General features: G+C 41.2%; 2 protein-coding genes across 8 annotated transcripts in view; one reads left to right on the top strand and one right to left on the bottom strand.

Moving 5' to 3' along the window:
- Nucleotides 1–3,312: 3,312 nt before the first annotated feature.
- On the bottom strand, nucleotides 3,313–7,698 carry EPM2AIP1 (EPM2A interacting protein 1). The gene has a single exon (XM_009201210.4). It carries the CDS (start codon nucleotides 7,432–7,434, stop codon nucleotides 5,611–5,613), a length of 1,824 nt encoding a protein of 607 aa, XP_009199474.1. The 5' UTR covers nucleotides 7,435–7,698; the 3' UTR covers nucleotides 3,313–5,610.
- Nucleotides 7,699–7,708: 10 nt separating this feature from the next.
- The window catches only part of MLH1 (mutL homolog 1), a 54,018-nt gene continuing 46,513 nt past the window's right edge, over nucleotides 7,709–15,213 (top strand). For 3 of the 7 annotated variants that reach the window (XR_643844.3, XM_003894687.4, XM_009201211.3), the window contains exons 1-3: nucleotides 7,709–8,022; nucleotides 10,910–11,000; nucleotides 14,549–14,647. Coding sequence is in view for 3 of the 7 variants with exons in the window: in XM_003894687.4 (XP_003894736.3) it covers nucleotides 7,907–8,022; nucleotides 10,910–11,000; nucleotides 14,549–14,647 (306 nt within the window). In the remaining 4 variants the exon portion in view is untranslated. The remainder of the gene's footprint in view (nucleotides 8,023–10,909; nucleotides 11,001–14,548; nucleotides 14,648–15,213) is intronic. The other 4 variants (XM_031663493.1, XM_031663491.1, XM_031663492.1 and 1 more) reach the window with 3 other exon arrangements.

Genomic DNA, 15,213 nt, shown 5'->3' with positions numbered 1-15,213 from the left:
TGCTATCAAAGAAGGAAGAAATAATTTACGCAAAAGTAATTTATATTATGGAAAGGTGAAACTGCCCCTTGAGATAACCTGAAAGGCAGATCATCTTACCCTTTACTAAAGAAAAAGACAGAGAAACAAAATATTTAGTAGTTGCTGTCTACTGCACTTGACAAAACGTATAGAAAAGAGATGAACTCAGAACAGATGGGTCAGTTTGCAGGCAGAAATGAAAAGGAATACAGAATTCACAAATTCAAGTAGTTACTGGGTAGGATGAGGCAACATTTTAATAACAAAAAGATAAAAATGAGAAATCTTTTGTTTGTTTGTTTGTTTTCTTTTTCAGACGGAGTCTGGCTCTGTTATCCAGGCTGGAGTGCAGTGGCACGATCTTGGCTCACTGCAAGCTCCGCCTCCTGGGTTCACGCCATTCTCCTGCCTCAGCCTGAGTAGCTGAGGCTACAGGCGCCCGCCACCACGCCTGGCTAATTTTTTGTATTTTTAGTAGAGACGGGGTTTCACTCTGTTAGCCAGGATGGTCTCGATCTCCTGACCTCATGATTCGCCCACCTTGGCCTCCCAGTGCTGGGATTACAGACGTGAGCCACCGCGCCGGGCGAGAAATCTTTTAAAAAATAAAAAAAAAGAGAAATCCTTTAGCCAAAAGGCTGATTAAAAGCCAGTGTTGCAGCCAGGTGCAGAGGCTCACACTTGTAACACCAACATTTTGGGAGCCCGAGGCGGGCAGACTGCTTGAGTCCAGGAGTTTGAGACTAGCCTGGGCAATATAGCAAGACCCTGTCTCCACATAAAAATACAAAAATTAGCTGGGTGTAGTCACATATACCTGTAGTCCCAGCTACTTGTGAGGCTGCAGTGGGAGAACTGCTTGAGCCAGGAAGGCAGAGATTGCATTGAGCTGAGATTGCACCAGTGCACTCCAGCCTGGGTGACAAAGTGAGACCCTGCAGCAAGGACCAAATCACTGGATGACTATGACACCTACTGTTAAGATCTCTGAATGACTTAGTATGCCTCAGACTAAAAGTCCAACTAAGATTATACTAGTTAATCCCTTAAATTGGTCAGAATGGCTTAAGGAAATAGACTAAGGGTGTGGCTTTCCCACCCAAGCCTGAAAAGCCTCAGTTACCCAGAAATTAAGTTCAGAGAGGCATGGGAACAAGAAGGCAAAGAAATACAACAAACTTTAGAAGTATACATTAACTAGATGTTACTTTTGGGTCATCTCCCTTTGGGTGATAAGGACATTCTGCAGGTATAAAAACAAGTGAACTGAAAATATAGTGACCAGAAGGGCTGAGTCAGTCCTCTGTTTTGTTAAATTTACTTACTTTTAAATCCCAGAAGAGCCAAAAATCATCTGTAAAGGAAAGTAGCAAGTAAATAGCATGCCATTTTCTCCTAGTGTTGATGCCTACAAAAGGAAAAATGATTATTAACTCTTAGGCGGCATTATCTTTTTCCAATACTAAACGTAACATTTTAATCACTTAAGTATTGTTTTAGTTCACTAAATAGTTGTCCAATCTTTTCCATCTATATGTAGGTTCCTTTGGAAATTAAAAAAAAAATACATATATACACATATATATGTATGAAACACTGTTCATAAAGGGCAAAAAAAAATAAGATTCTATACATGGATATACAAACTTAATATTACATAGTGGATTTGGTGTGTATATCTGGTTGTGAATCCTGAGTTTACTACTTACTGTGTTTACCACAGAAAACCGCAGTTTAACATTCACATAGTAAATATTTGAGTCACATGCTAAGCGCTACACTAAATTCTGGGAATACAACAATGAGGTCCCTAGTTACAAAGAACTTATCTTCATTTTTCAATTAGTAATATGAGGATAAAAGTTACCCAGTGGACAATCTAAGGCAGAATGACTGTGAAGGTCAAATAAGACTGTGAGAGAGCTTCAAAAACTGTAAAACACTACACAAATACTCGTTTGTCCAAACATTTATTGAAATGCCAGGCATTGTGCTAAGCACTAGAGATATAACAGTGAACAAGGCTTATATGGTCCCTGCCCTTACAAAGCTTACAGTCTAGCAGTGATCAATAAGCAGTAACAATAAAGTGTGCCAAGTGTATGTTTGGGAAAGAACAGAATGTATAGGGAATGGAGAGTAAGGGCACCTAATCTAGAGGGCATCAATGAAGGTTTCCTAGATGAAGTAGCATACTGAGACCTTAAAGATGAAGATAAATTTGTATAGTACCCTAAGAGCAATGGTGAAAGCAGTGCAGTGATATGATCAGTAAGTCTTTTGGAGCAATTTAGTTGTAGTGTAGAAAGGAATAAAAATAAAAACAGGGAGACTAATAAGGAGGCTGTTACTATAATTAGGTAGGTTAATGGCCTGAATTAAAGTGGTAGCATTGGAGAATTGGGAAAAAGGACAAATGAATGGTTGGTAGTGGTAATGCCATTTAGTGAAAGAGGAAACATGAGAGAAGCAGGATTGGGGGCAAGATCAATAACACGTAGTGCCTGAGACAGCAAAGAGGATTTGTTAGCAATTAGATACATCAATTAGGGAAGGTCTAGAAAGGAGATAATGAATCTGAGAGTCATTCGCATATAAGTGGTAACGAAACCATGGAAGGAAATAAGATCAGCTAGCGAGATGACATAGAATAAGGCAGTCTAAAACACATTTTTAAAAAAATACGAAGAACAGATATTTAAGGGAAGAGGTGCCTGCAAAGACTAAGACAGCATACCCGGAGATGGTATCTTCTCAAAGCTAAAGTAATCAAGTGTTCAAGTGTTTCAAGGAGGGTAAGACTATTAACAAGGACTTAGTGAGCATAGTGGAGCAATTTGAGTAGCAATACGGGAGACTGGGAATACAAATTTGTCAAGAAAACTAGTAGGAATGAGCTACAGGGCAGTAACTGGTAAGGACATATTTTTTTTTTTTTTTTTTTTTTTGAGACGGAGTCTTGCTCTGTCCCCCAGGCTGAAGTGCAGTGGCATAATCTTGGCTCACTGTAACTTCCACCTCCCGGGTTCAAGCGATTCTCCTGCCTCAGCCTCCTGAGTAGCTGGGATTACAGGCGCACACCACCACGCCCAGCTAATTTTTTTTTTTGTATTTTCAGTAGAGATGGGGTTTCACCATGTTGGTCAGGCTGGTCTCGAACCCCTGACCTTGTGATCCCCCCACCTCGGCCTCCCAAAGTGCTGGGATTACAGGCGTGAGCCACCGCGCCCAGCCGATTATCGTTTTTTTTAAAAGGTACTTATTTTAACTATATTCACTGCTACAACAGGACCAGTAACAACTGTATTTATAAAAACAAAAACAACAAAAAACTGCCATGCAGTTACAGAATTACTTAATACAGAAAACACGAAAATACACTTTTTTTTTTTCTACAAACAAGACTAGCTTATAGCAAATTCTCTATAGCTAAGGGTCAATTTAAAATCCTTGGCTTATATCTCCCCCTCACTCAATGACTATACGATACAAACTAATTTTATTAACACCTTAAGCAAAACATAGAATTTCACAAAATGTACAAGATTTCAATATTTAAGGAACTGGTGTTAGAAAGCGGAAGTGGCTTTCAGGTCTTCCAATCTTTCTCTCAAGTAATAAAGCTCTGCCGTGGGAAATTACCTGCAGAATTTTTTTTTTTTTTCTGTTTTCCCACTATGTTGTTTTTCTAGATATGTAAGCTTACTCTATTAACCAAAATCTCAGCTTGATCATTCTTGATAAGTACCTAATCGATATACAATTTTTTTCTGCCTTAAATATGTATAACAGGACAGAGCCCTTAAATCTGATTCAATTATTAATTCCCAATTTACAGGTGCTACTGTGAGCTAACAGAACTTATAAATGCTTTTATTGTACTTTACCAGCCAAATTTAGAAGGTTGGAATTAGTCTCTCCTATGTAGTATTCTGTCAGTTTGTCCACCTTGCACTTTTAATTTTGCTTCTAATGGTAAAGTGCCCTATCCCTTGAAATAATCTACATTTTGGGAGGGATAACTCTTCATTGTGCCAGGCTGTCCCATGCACTGAAGGGCATGAGTGTCTTTAGCCTTAAATGCCAACAGAAGCCCCGAGTAAATATGACAACCAAAAAAGTGCCCCTACACATTTCTCAGCATCCTCTGGAAGGACAGGTTACTGCCTCTATTTGAAAGCCACTGGCACAACTTTGGTTTTCAGGCTCTTATGGCATTTATTTTAATTGCCCAGACATCAATTCCATCTAAATTCTTAGTTGTAGCCTGATTCCTTGAATTTGCTGGAAGGTGTTTCAATAGTTAAGACAGGACTTTGGAACAATAATTTTTAAACTGTATAATACTTGAGAGGATCTATGAATGTAAGTTGGGTCCTGTTTATAATTAGTTTTACATAGCAAACTTTAAGATTGCCTTTTCACGGTTAACAGAGGTTTAGAAACTACCGTTTTGGCACAAAGCAGATTATCTTAATGGAAATACAGAATTATTGAAATCTGTGAATAAGACTGCTTTTAAATATTTCTACTTGTGTGCTATCTTAAATATAGAACGTGTTCCACAGTTCCAAATTTTAGAATCCATTTCTAGCATCTAAAAAAGTCTGATACTGTATCATTTTAAAACAAAGTGTTTACTTTAAGCAGGATTTTTTTAAATACAGCAGCAACATCCACGCAGATAAGACAAAAAAGCTAAAACATCTCACACCTCCTAATCCCGGAGTGCAAAAATCTTTTTTCCTCATCCTTTTTGATAGGGCCAAACTTGTGTCTACCGTAAAAAAAAAAAAAAAAATTACTAACTGGCAACCATTAAGATTCTATACTTACCATAGTCCTTTAATAGGCAAGCTGATAAAATAGCCCCTAGTTATAAAAAAAAATCCAAGGAAAACCCCCAATAATTAGTCTTATCTCCAAATTGCAGGAAATCTCCTATATCAGCAACTTAAAAATGATTCTAATGACTTCCTCTATCAGTAATGTCGGTATCACTGAGGTGGGTGATGGGGAGGGAAGAGGGAAGAAATTTGTCAGTATTACCTTCGGACTCAGAAATGTTTAAAAAAGAGTCTCAAACATTTTGATAGTTACAAAACACCTCCACTGTATGTATCATCTTCCTTTTCGGAAACTTATGAACTTGCTATGTGAGTTTCTGCAAATTGGTTCAAAAGCACATTTAAAGAGTTGATAATTTAAGACTATATGAATCAGAATTTTAACACTCCATTAAAACAAGAGCTGAAATTTTTGGCATATATCTTCAGAACACCTAAAAAACAGACCGCAAATTCAACTCACATTAATACTAAATCTCTTTAAAATTAACTATATCATAAAAGACAACGACTTTGTCATTAAACTAAGTTTTAAAAAAGGTGGCATTCTCATGTTTCAGTCCCATGCTGCCATTTGAGATGAAAAAAAAAGGCAACTGTCAGAATTTTAATTGTGATCAGTTTGGACGGCTGGTACTTGGTACTTTCTCACAATCCAAATTAGTAAACTTGAAAACTCAAACCGATTTTTGCTTTTAGAATTAAATTCTTGTTGAGTTTTTCAATCTTGTACTGCAAAGTCTTATGGATTAGATTCATTTCTTTCTCTCACAAGATCATCCCAACCCGGCTCCATTTCAGTTGTGGCAACCCGAAACAGGGCTTGGAGATGCTCATCTGTCAACGGCTGACTCAAAGTGTGTTGGTTTCGTGTCAAATATGAAAAAGCCTTTTCGCAGATTTGGTTACTATCAAACAAGGATGCGACCTTACAGGCAACCCCTTTGATAATTGGGTAAGATTCAGCAGACAATCCAGCATAAAACTGCCCCAAGTCTTTGATTCTGTATTCATTCCAAAGATTAGTGTTTGCCTGAAGTTTTGTCAGCTCCACCCTCACTGAAATAGGTGCATATTCAGGTTTAAAGTTAAATGGATTTGAAAAAAGTTCTAAGTCCTTTTTAATGAACCTGAGGTCCTTAAAATGCCTCTCAAATTCTTTCTGTAGACGACAGATCACCATTTGATACCTATCAGGATCAAATATTTTTTGATCTTCCTTATTTTGCTGTTTTAGCTCATCAACAACTTCTCTGAGGGCAGGAAAGTCTGTTAGATTTTTTTCCTCAATATGTCTTTGAAATAAATTCAGCTTAACTTCGAAAGTACAAATATGGTCAAAGGCAGCAGCAGCAAAGACTTTACTAACTCCTAATTCTTCACTGAGTTCTCGAAGGTGTTCCATAATGTCTACCAAGAAGCCAAAGTCACAAAGCCATTGTTTGTCTGAGAAGTGGACTGTTGTTGCCCCTACTGAAACCAAGAAAGCTTCCAGTTCTTTTCTTAGAGAGAATATTAGTTTTAAAGTTTTCCCTCTCCTAAGCCAATTGTTCAGACATCGTCCATTAACCCTTTCGCCATGCTCTGATTCAGATTCAGTTAGTAAAGTCTGAAATTCAGGTCGCCTAACGCCTCTGGTCTTAATCAAAACTATCCATTCGGATATGGTATTTACGATCTGATTAACATCTACATCATAGGAGCTCAACAGTTCCAAGTGAAGAAATCCTGAATAATGAATCACATTCCAACAGTTGGGGCTTACAGCCTTTTCTCTCATGTATGAGACGAGTCCTGAGTTCTCACCAATCATCCTCAAAGTATGGGTCGTAGTCAGTCCAACCATTCTCTGCAAGCTAAGCCCTGCTGTCTGCAGGGCCTCTAGGATTGCCGACATGAGCGCACCAACACTGAAATGATGAGTCAGGTTGATTATGGTCAAAAGATCTTCTTGCACCTCCAGCTCAGGGCCTACCCCGCGGATAAAGACCAGGAGGTAGTTCTCATAGGCCACAAAAGCCTGGTCGTCCAAGGCAAGAGAATAGGCTTTAAAGTCCCTGGCTCGGTTAAAAAGCTGGCTGCGTAGATTCTCGTCAATGCTCAGGATCCTCTGCCTTGTGATCTCTGGAGATAAGTCAATGCCTTGCAAGACGCTTACATGCTCGGGCAGTACCTCTCTCAGCAATACCTCCATACACTGGTATACAAAGTCCCCCTCACCCCAGCCGCGACCCTTCAAGGCCAAGAGGCGGCAGAGCCCGAGGCCTGCACGAGCAGCTCTCTCTTCAGGAGTGAGCGAGGCCACGGGCAAGTCGCCCTGACGCAGACGCTCCACCAGGGCCGCGCGCTCGCCGTCTGCCACATACCGCTCGTAGTATTCGTGCTCAGCCTCGTAGTGGCGCCTGACGTCGCGTTCGCGGGTAGCTACGATGAGGCGGCGACAGACCAAGCACAGGGCCCCGTTGCCCTCCGGAGGCTCCACCACCAAATAACGCTGGGTCCACTCGGGCCGGAAAACTAGAGCCTCATCGACTTCCATCTTGCTTCTTTTGGGCGTCATCCACATTCTGCGGGAGGCCACAAGACCAGGGCCAACGTTAGAAAGGCTGCAAGGGGAGAGGAGGAGCCTGAGAAGCGCCAAAGCACCTCCTCCGCTCTGCGACAGATCACCTCAGCGGAGGCACACAAACCCAGCTCCGGAATCTCTGCCCCTATTGGCTGGATATTTCGTATTCTCCGAGCTCCAAAAACGAACCAATAGGAAGAGCGGACAGTGATCTCTCTAATGCGCAAGCGCATATCCTTCTAGGTAGCGGGCAGCAACCGCTTCAGAGAGGGACGAGGAGACCCAGCAACCCACAGAGTTGAGAAATTTGACTGGCATTCAAGCTGCCCAATCAATAGCTGCCGCTGAGGGTGGGTCTGGGCGGCGTAAGCTACAGCTTGAAGGAAGAACGTGAGCACGAAGCACTGAGGCGATTGGCTGAAGGCACTTCCGTTGAGCATCTAGACGTTTCCTAGACTCCTCTGGCGCCAAAATGTCGTTCGTGGCAGGGGTTATTCGGCGGCTGGACGAGACAGTGGTGAACCGCATCGCGGCGGGGGAGGTTATCCAGCGGCCAGCTAACGCTATCAAAGAGATGATTGAGAACTGGTACGGAGGGAGTCGAGCCGGGCTCACTTAAGGGCTACGACGTAACGGGTCGCTCCTTTCAATGGTGTGGACACGCCTCCTTGCCCGAGCAGAAGCATGTACAGCGCATGCCCACAACGGCGGAGGCCGCGGGGTTCCGTGACGTGCCAGTCAGGCCTTCTCCCTTTCCACAAACCGTGTGTTTTCTTTACCGCTCTCGCGAGACCTTTTAAGGGTTGTTTGGAGTGCAAGTGGAGAAATATACTCAGTGTTGTTGTAATGGTACCGTTAACTAAGGAAGCCACTTAATTTAAAATGATGGTATGCAGAAGATGCAAAGTTGAAAGATGTATAAAAGCTTAGGATGGGGAAAAAAACCTTTTTTTCAGAGGGTACTGCGTTACTATTTTCTTGCTTTTCATTCATTCCAGAAATCATCTGTACACATCCAAAGGCACAATTCATTTTGAGTTTCATTCAAAACAAATCGTTTGTAGTTTTAGGACAGGCTGATGCACTCTGGGCTTGACTTCTGATTACCCTATTGTTAGATTAGTGACCCCACTTAGTGTTTTCCTATCCTTTACTTGGGAGGGCGCAATTCGAAGATACCAGATTTCATGGGTCATCCGTGGATTTTGAAGCTTATAACTGTCACAAAAAATGTAGAGGGAAGAAATTTGAAACATGTGGAAGGAAAAGTGAGTGTGGACTATAAACTTCCAAAAAGACATGCCCAAAATACACCTAAACGTTATGTCAGATCATTTTGTTAAAATCAGTTGATGTTAGTGAAGTCCGTATATTAATAGAAAAAAGAATGCTTCAGTTAGGAGTGGTAGGTTTCTAGAGGGATTTATTGTGAAAGTATAAACTATTCAGGGCAATGGGACTGAAAGAACAGTGGGTAGAAAGGACCACTGAAGGAAAGGAAGAGAATTGGAAGGTAGATGAAAGAAGGAAGAAGAAATGGGGGGATGTTTTCTCCTTTTCACTTGTAATAGTAGTAACAGAAGCAGTGGCAGACTTGCATTTGTTTCTACTATGTTAGAATGAATGACAGAACAACTGGACCTATTATTGTACTGTGCCAGAATACTGTAAAACAAAACTGAACGTACTAGCTTGGTGGCTTGTAATTAATTCTTTAAGTGGAGATTTTTTATTTTATTTTATTTTATTTTTTTGAGTTGGAGTCTCACTTTGTCACCCAGGCTGGAGTGCAGTGGCGCGATCTCAGCTGACTGCAACCTCTGCCTCATGGGTTCAAGGGAGATTCTCCTGCCTCAGCCTCCCGAGTAGCTAGGACTGTAGGCGTGTGCCACCACGCCTGGCTCATTTTTTGGATTATTGTATATTTTTTTGAGATGAAATTTCACTCTTATTGCCCAGGCTGGAGTGCAATGGCACGCTCTCGGCTCACCGCAACCTCCACCTCCTGGGTTCAAGTGATTCTCCTACCTCAGCCTCCCGAGTAGCTGAGATTACAGCCATGTGCCACCATGCCCGGCTAATTTTGTATTTTTAGTAGAGACAGGATTTCACCATGTTAGTCAGGATGGTCTCGATCTCCTGACCTCAGGTGATCCACCCACCTTGGCTCAAGTGGAGATTTTTATATGGAGTCCAGCTATACTCTTTTTAATATATAAGTTGAGCTGACTAATACAGCTTCAATACAGGGGCCCATGAGAAGGGTCTATAATGTTTAAGTAACTTATTGTCTTCTTTCTTTTTTTTTTTTTAAGATAAAGTCTTACTCTGTTGCCCAGGCTGAAGTGCAGTGGTGTGATCTTGGCTCACGGCAACCTCTGCCTCCTGCCTCAACCTCCAAAGTAGCTGGGAATACAGGCGTGCACAACCACGCCCGGCTAATTTTTTTATTTTTAGTGGAGATGGGGTTTTGCCATGTTGGCCAGGTCTTGAACTCCTGACTTCAGGTGATCCGCCCACCTCGGCCTCCCAAAGTGCTGGGATTACAGACATGAGCCCCCATGCCCAGCCTATTGTTTCTGAATAAAGAATTGTCTATGTGGGGAAGAGATAACTCTTTCTCGTGCAGCCCATGATAGAAAATTTGTTTTCTCTAGCAGGTGGTCTATGCTTGTAGGCTACTCTTTGAAAGCACAAAAAATGTATTGACTTCTTTTTTTTTTCTTTTTTTTTTTTTTTGAGATGGAGTTTTGTTCTTGTTGCCCAGGTTGGAGTGCAATGGTGTGATCTCAGCTCATCGCAACCTCTACCTTCTGGGTTCAAGTGATTCTCCTGCCTCAGCCTCCCAAGTAGCTGGGATTACAGGCATGTGCCACTATGCCCAGCTACTTTTGTATTTTTAAGAGAGATGGGGTTTCTCCATGTTGGTCAGGCTGGTCTCGAACTCCTGACCTCAGGTGATCCACCCGCCTCGGCCTCCCAAAATGCTAGGATTACAGGCATGAGCCATTGCCCCTGGCCAAAAAATTGATTGACTTCCTAAAGATTTATTAACTTTCTGCATTACTGTTTTTTTCTAACCTGCATCATAAATATAAAAGGGAATAGTAGAGAAAATCGTTCAGAATTTGTATTTTTTAGTGACATTTTATTAGAGTCACTAAGGAACCTGAGGCTGAGTTAAGAAGAGGCATCTGCCAAAAGAAATCTATTTTTAACTTCTTGCTGTCTTTCCTAGAGGAACAGAAATAGTGCTGAATGTCCTATTGGAAATGATGGTTGCTGTGCCGTCTGTTCCCTCTCTCACACAGTGTGTAAACTCATACAGTGTATGAGCCTGTAAGACAAAGGAAAAACATGTTAATGAGGCACTATTGTATTTGTTTGGAGTTTGTTATCATTGCTTGGCTCATATTAAAATATGTACGTTAGAGTAGTTGCAGACTGATAAATTATTTTCTGTTTGATTTGCCAGTTTAGATGCAAAATCCACAAGTATTCAAGTGATTGTTAAAGAGGGAGGCCTGAAGTTGATTCAGATCCAAGACAATGGCACTGGGATCAGGGTAAGTAAAACCTCAAAGTAGCAGGATGTTTGCGCACTTCATGGAAGAGGCAGGACTTCTCTCTGTTCTGGAAACTAGGCTTTTGCAGATGGGATTTTTTCATTGAAAAGTTCAACACCAACAATAAATATTTATTGAGTACCTATTCTTTGCTGGGCACTGTTCAGGGGATGTGGCAGTGAATAAAATAGATTAAAATCTTTTCTGATGCTTACATTATAGTGGTGGGAGACAAAATGGGTATAATAAATAGTATGTCAGATAGCATTAAGTGCTGTGGAGAAAACTAAAGCGGGGAGGAAGATAGTGTGCAAGCTGGAAAGGATGCAATTAAATTGAGTGGTTCAGGAAGGCTTCCATGTGGATGTGATATTTGAGGGACCGGTGGAAGTCAAGGAGCAAATTGTGAGGCTACCTAAAGGTATTGGCATACAGAATAATATATGCAAAGACTATTAAATGGAAGCATACCTGACATGTTAAAGGACTGTGAAGGAGGCCAGTTTGTCTAGAGGCTGAAAAGGAAAGAGTAATAGATGAGGTCTAAGTGAGAACATGTAAATCCTTGTGGGCCAAGGTAAAATCTTTAGCTTTTTTTCTGAATATGGTGGGATACTATTAGAGGGTTTTAAGCAGAGGTTGCGTGGTGTGGTGAGTTTTTTAAAAAAAAATCCTTTGTCTTTCTGTGCGGAAAATAGCAGGACAGGGTAGAAGCAGTCTGTCCTGCAGACTGCTTGGTCGCAGTAAAGATGTAGGAAGCAGTGAGATTCTGGGTTGATTGTGGAGGCAAAGCTCTCAGAAATTGCTGATATAGGTTGTGAGAGAAAGAGGAATCAGGAATGATTTCAAGGTTTTGGTCTGGTAAATGGAAGAAGGAGTTGCCATTTACTAAGATGGGAAAGACTATGAAAGAAGCAGATTTTCGGAGAGATCAGAAGTTCATTTTGGGGCATGTTCAATTTAAGATGCCTGTTAGTTGGATGTTTATGTGAGTTTGGAGTGCAGGGTGGAGATTTAGGGATGAAGATTTGGCGGTTGTCTGCATTGTAAAGGTATTAAAAGCCACAAGAAGGCTGGGCGCGGTGGCTCATGCCTATAATGCCAGCACTTTGGGAGGCCGAGGCAGGCAGATCACCTGAGGTCGGGAGTTCGAGACCAGCCTGACCAACATGGAGAAACCCCATCTCTACTAAAAACACATAATTAGCCGGGTATGGTGGCACATGCCTGCAATCCCTGCTACTCGGGAGGCTGAGGCAGGAGAATCGCTTGAACCCAGGAGGCGGAGGTTGCAGTGAGCCGAGATTGTGCCATTGCACTCCAGCTTGGGCAACAAGAGCGAAACTCCATCTCAAAAAAAAAAAAAAAGCTTTGAGACTCACCTGAAAAGATACTCAACATCATTAGCCACTAGGAAAATGAATAAAAACCACAGTGAGATATCACTTCATACCTATTAGGATGGCTATTATCAAAAACAAAAACAAGTGTTTGCAAGGATGTAGAGACTGGAATTCTTGTGTATTGCTAGTGGGAATGTAAAATAGTGCAGGGTGCTGTGGAAAATGCTGTGGCGATTCCTCAAAAAATTAAACAGAATTATCATATAATCAAATAATTCCACTTCTGAGTTATTCCCAAAAGAAGGGACACAAGCAGATATTTGTACACTCGTATTCATGGCAACATTATTTACAGTAGCCAAAAGGTGAAAGCAACCTAAGCATCCATCTGTGGATGAATGGATAAACAAAATGGACTAATTTCAGCCTTAAATAGAAAGAAAATGTTGACACATGTTGCAACATATATGAACCTTGAAGACATCATCTTGAGTTAAATAAGTCGATCACTAAAGGACAAATATTGTGTGATTCCTCTTATGAAGTTCCTAGAGTAGTCAAATTCATAGAGACAGTAGAGTGGTGGTTGTCAAGGGCCAGGGGGAGCGGGGAGAATGGAAATTATTGTTTAATGGGTACAGAGTTTCCGTTTGGGGAAGATGAAAAAATTCTGGAGATGGATCATAATGGTAGTTACACAGCAGTGTGAATATAGTTAATGCCACAGAACGGTACATTTAAAAATGGTTAGGATGGAAAATTTTCTGTTACATGTATTTTACTGCAATTTTTAAAAATTAGAATTTTTTTTCCCCTTTTTTAGAGGCAGGATCTCACTCTATTGCCCACACTGGAGTGCAGTAGTGTAAGCATAGCTCACTGTAACCTTAAACTCCTGGGCTAAAGCAGTTCTCTCATCTCAGCCAGCTGAAGTAGTACCTGTAGGTGCACACCACCATGCCTGGCTATTTTTATTTTTGTTTTTGTAGAAATAAGGCCTTGCTTTGTTGCCGAGGCCTCCCAAAGTGCTGGGATTATAGGTATGAGCCACTGCGACCAACCCTGGAGATTTTTTTTTTATTTTTTTTGAGACAGAGTCTTGCACTGTTGCCCAGGCTGGAGAGTAGTGGCACGATCTCGGCTCACCATAACCTCCGCCCGCTCCTGGGTTCACACCATTCTCCTGCATCAGCCTCCTGAGTAGCTAGAACTATAGGCACCTGCCACCATGCCTGGCTAATTTTTTGTATTTTTAGTAGAGACGGGGTTTCACCGTGTTAGCTAAGATGGTCTCGATCTCCTGACCTCGCGATCTGCCCACCTTGGCCTCCCAAAGTGCTGTAATTACAGGCGTGAGCCACCGTGCCCGGCCGGAGATTTCTAATAAAGAAGCTTGTCAATTAAACAAACAACAAAAAGCCCTGAGACTGAATGAGATAATCAAGAGAGTATGTGTAGATAGAGAAGAGGTCCAAGGACGGAGTCTTGGGTGACTCTGATGTCAAGAAGTGAGGACATGAGGCAGAAACAGCAGTGACTGAGAAGGAGCCACCTAGTAAGAAAGGAGGAATACCAGGACAGTGTGGTATTCTGGATTCCAAACAAGGAAGTTACTGCTAATTTTAAAGCTCTTCTCAGGCTGGGCATGGTAGCTCACACGTGTAGTCCCAGCACTTCGGGAGGCTGAGGTGGGTAAATCACTTGAACTCATGTGTTTGAGACCAGCTTGGGCAACATGATGAAACCTCATCTCCACTAAAAATAGAAGAAATTTAGGTCAGATGTGGTGGCTCATGCCTGTAATCCTAGCGCTTTGGGAGATAAAGGCAGCCAGATCATTTGAGGTCAGAAATTTGAGACCAGCATCTCCAGCATGGCGAAACCCCATCTCTACTAAAAATACAAGAAAAAATTAACCGAGCATGGTGGTACATACCTGTAATCCCAGCTACTCGGGAGACTGAGACATGAGAATTGCTTCAACCTGGGGGGCGGAGGTTGCAGCGAGCTGAGATCTCATTACTGTACTCCAGCCTGGGTGACACAAACTCTGTCTCAAAAAAAAAAAAAAAGAAAAAGAAAAAAGAAAAAAAGCTCTTCTAAGAAGATTTTTTTTTCCTGGATTAAATCAAGAAAATGGGAATTCAAAAAGATTTGGAAAAATGAGTAACATAATTATTTATTCATCTTTTTGGTATCTAACAGAAAGAAGATCTGGATATTGTATGTGAAAGGTTCACTACGAGTAAACTGCAGTCCTTTGAGGATTTAGCCAGTATTTCTACCTATGGCTTTCGAGGTGAGGTAAGCTAAAGATTCAAGAAATGTGCAAAATATCCTCCTGTGATGACATTGCCTGTCATTTGTTAGTATCTGTTTCTCAACATAGATAAATAAGGTTTGGTACCTTTTGCTTGTTAAATGTATGCAAATCTGAACAAAGTTAGTAAACTTTTAACTTTCTAAGATGGAGAATTGTTCATAAATAAACTATTTTACCTACAGAGACCTCTGATATTATATGTCTCTTGATGGAAGTACCCAATACCACCGATGAAGTTTTCTTGTGAAAAAATCAAATGTGAATCTTATCATTACTTAGATCTAAGTACCAATATGTGAAAAATATAAGAGACAAGGAAGGTGGTAAATAATTCTGAGATTGGGAGACTACATGAAAAAAGACTTGTTCCCTTCAACAGATAGACGGCAGGGAAAAAAAGAGTAGAGAAAGGAGTAGAGAACCTGTAGATTAAAAGACATTTAAGCGGCATATGAACCTGGTCTAGTGTATGACTCTTACCTAAATCTTGATGGAGCAAACTACACAACATTTTTTTTTGAGACAAATATTTGAATACAGGTTGACT

This window comes from Papio anubis, chromosome 2, assembly GCF_008728515.1.
Source record: "Papio anubis isolate 15944 chromosome 2, Panubis1.0, whole genome shotgun sequence".
NCBI lineage: Eukaryota > Metazoa > Chordata > Mammalia > Primates > Cercopithecidae > Papio > Papio anubis.
This window is presented reverse-complemented; position numbering and strand designations above follow the sequence as displayed.

What these genes read in the sequence shown, in the direction of transcription:
- EPM2AIP1 (XM_009201210.4), bottom strand. Translation starts at nt 7,434, where the DNA reads ATGTGGATGACGCCCAAAAGAAGCAAGATGGAAGTCGATGAGGCTCTA.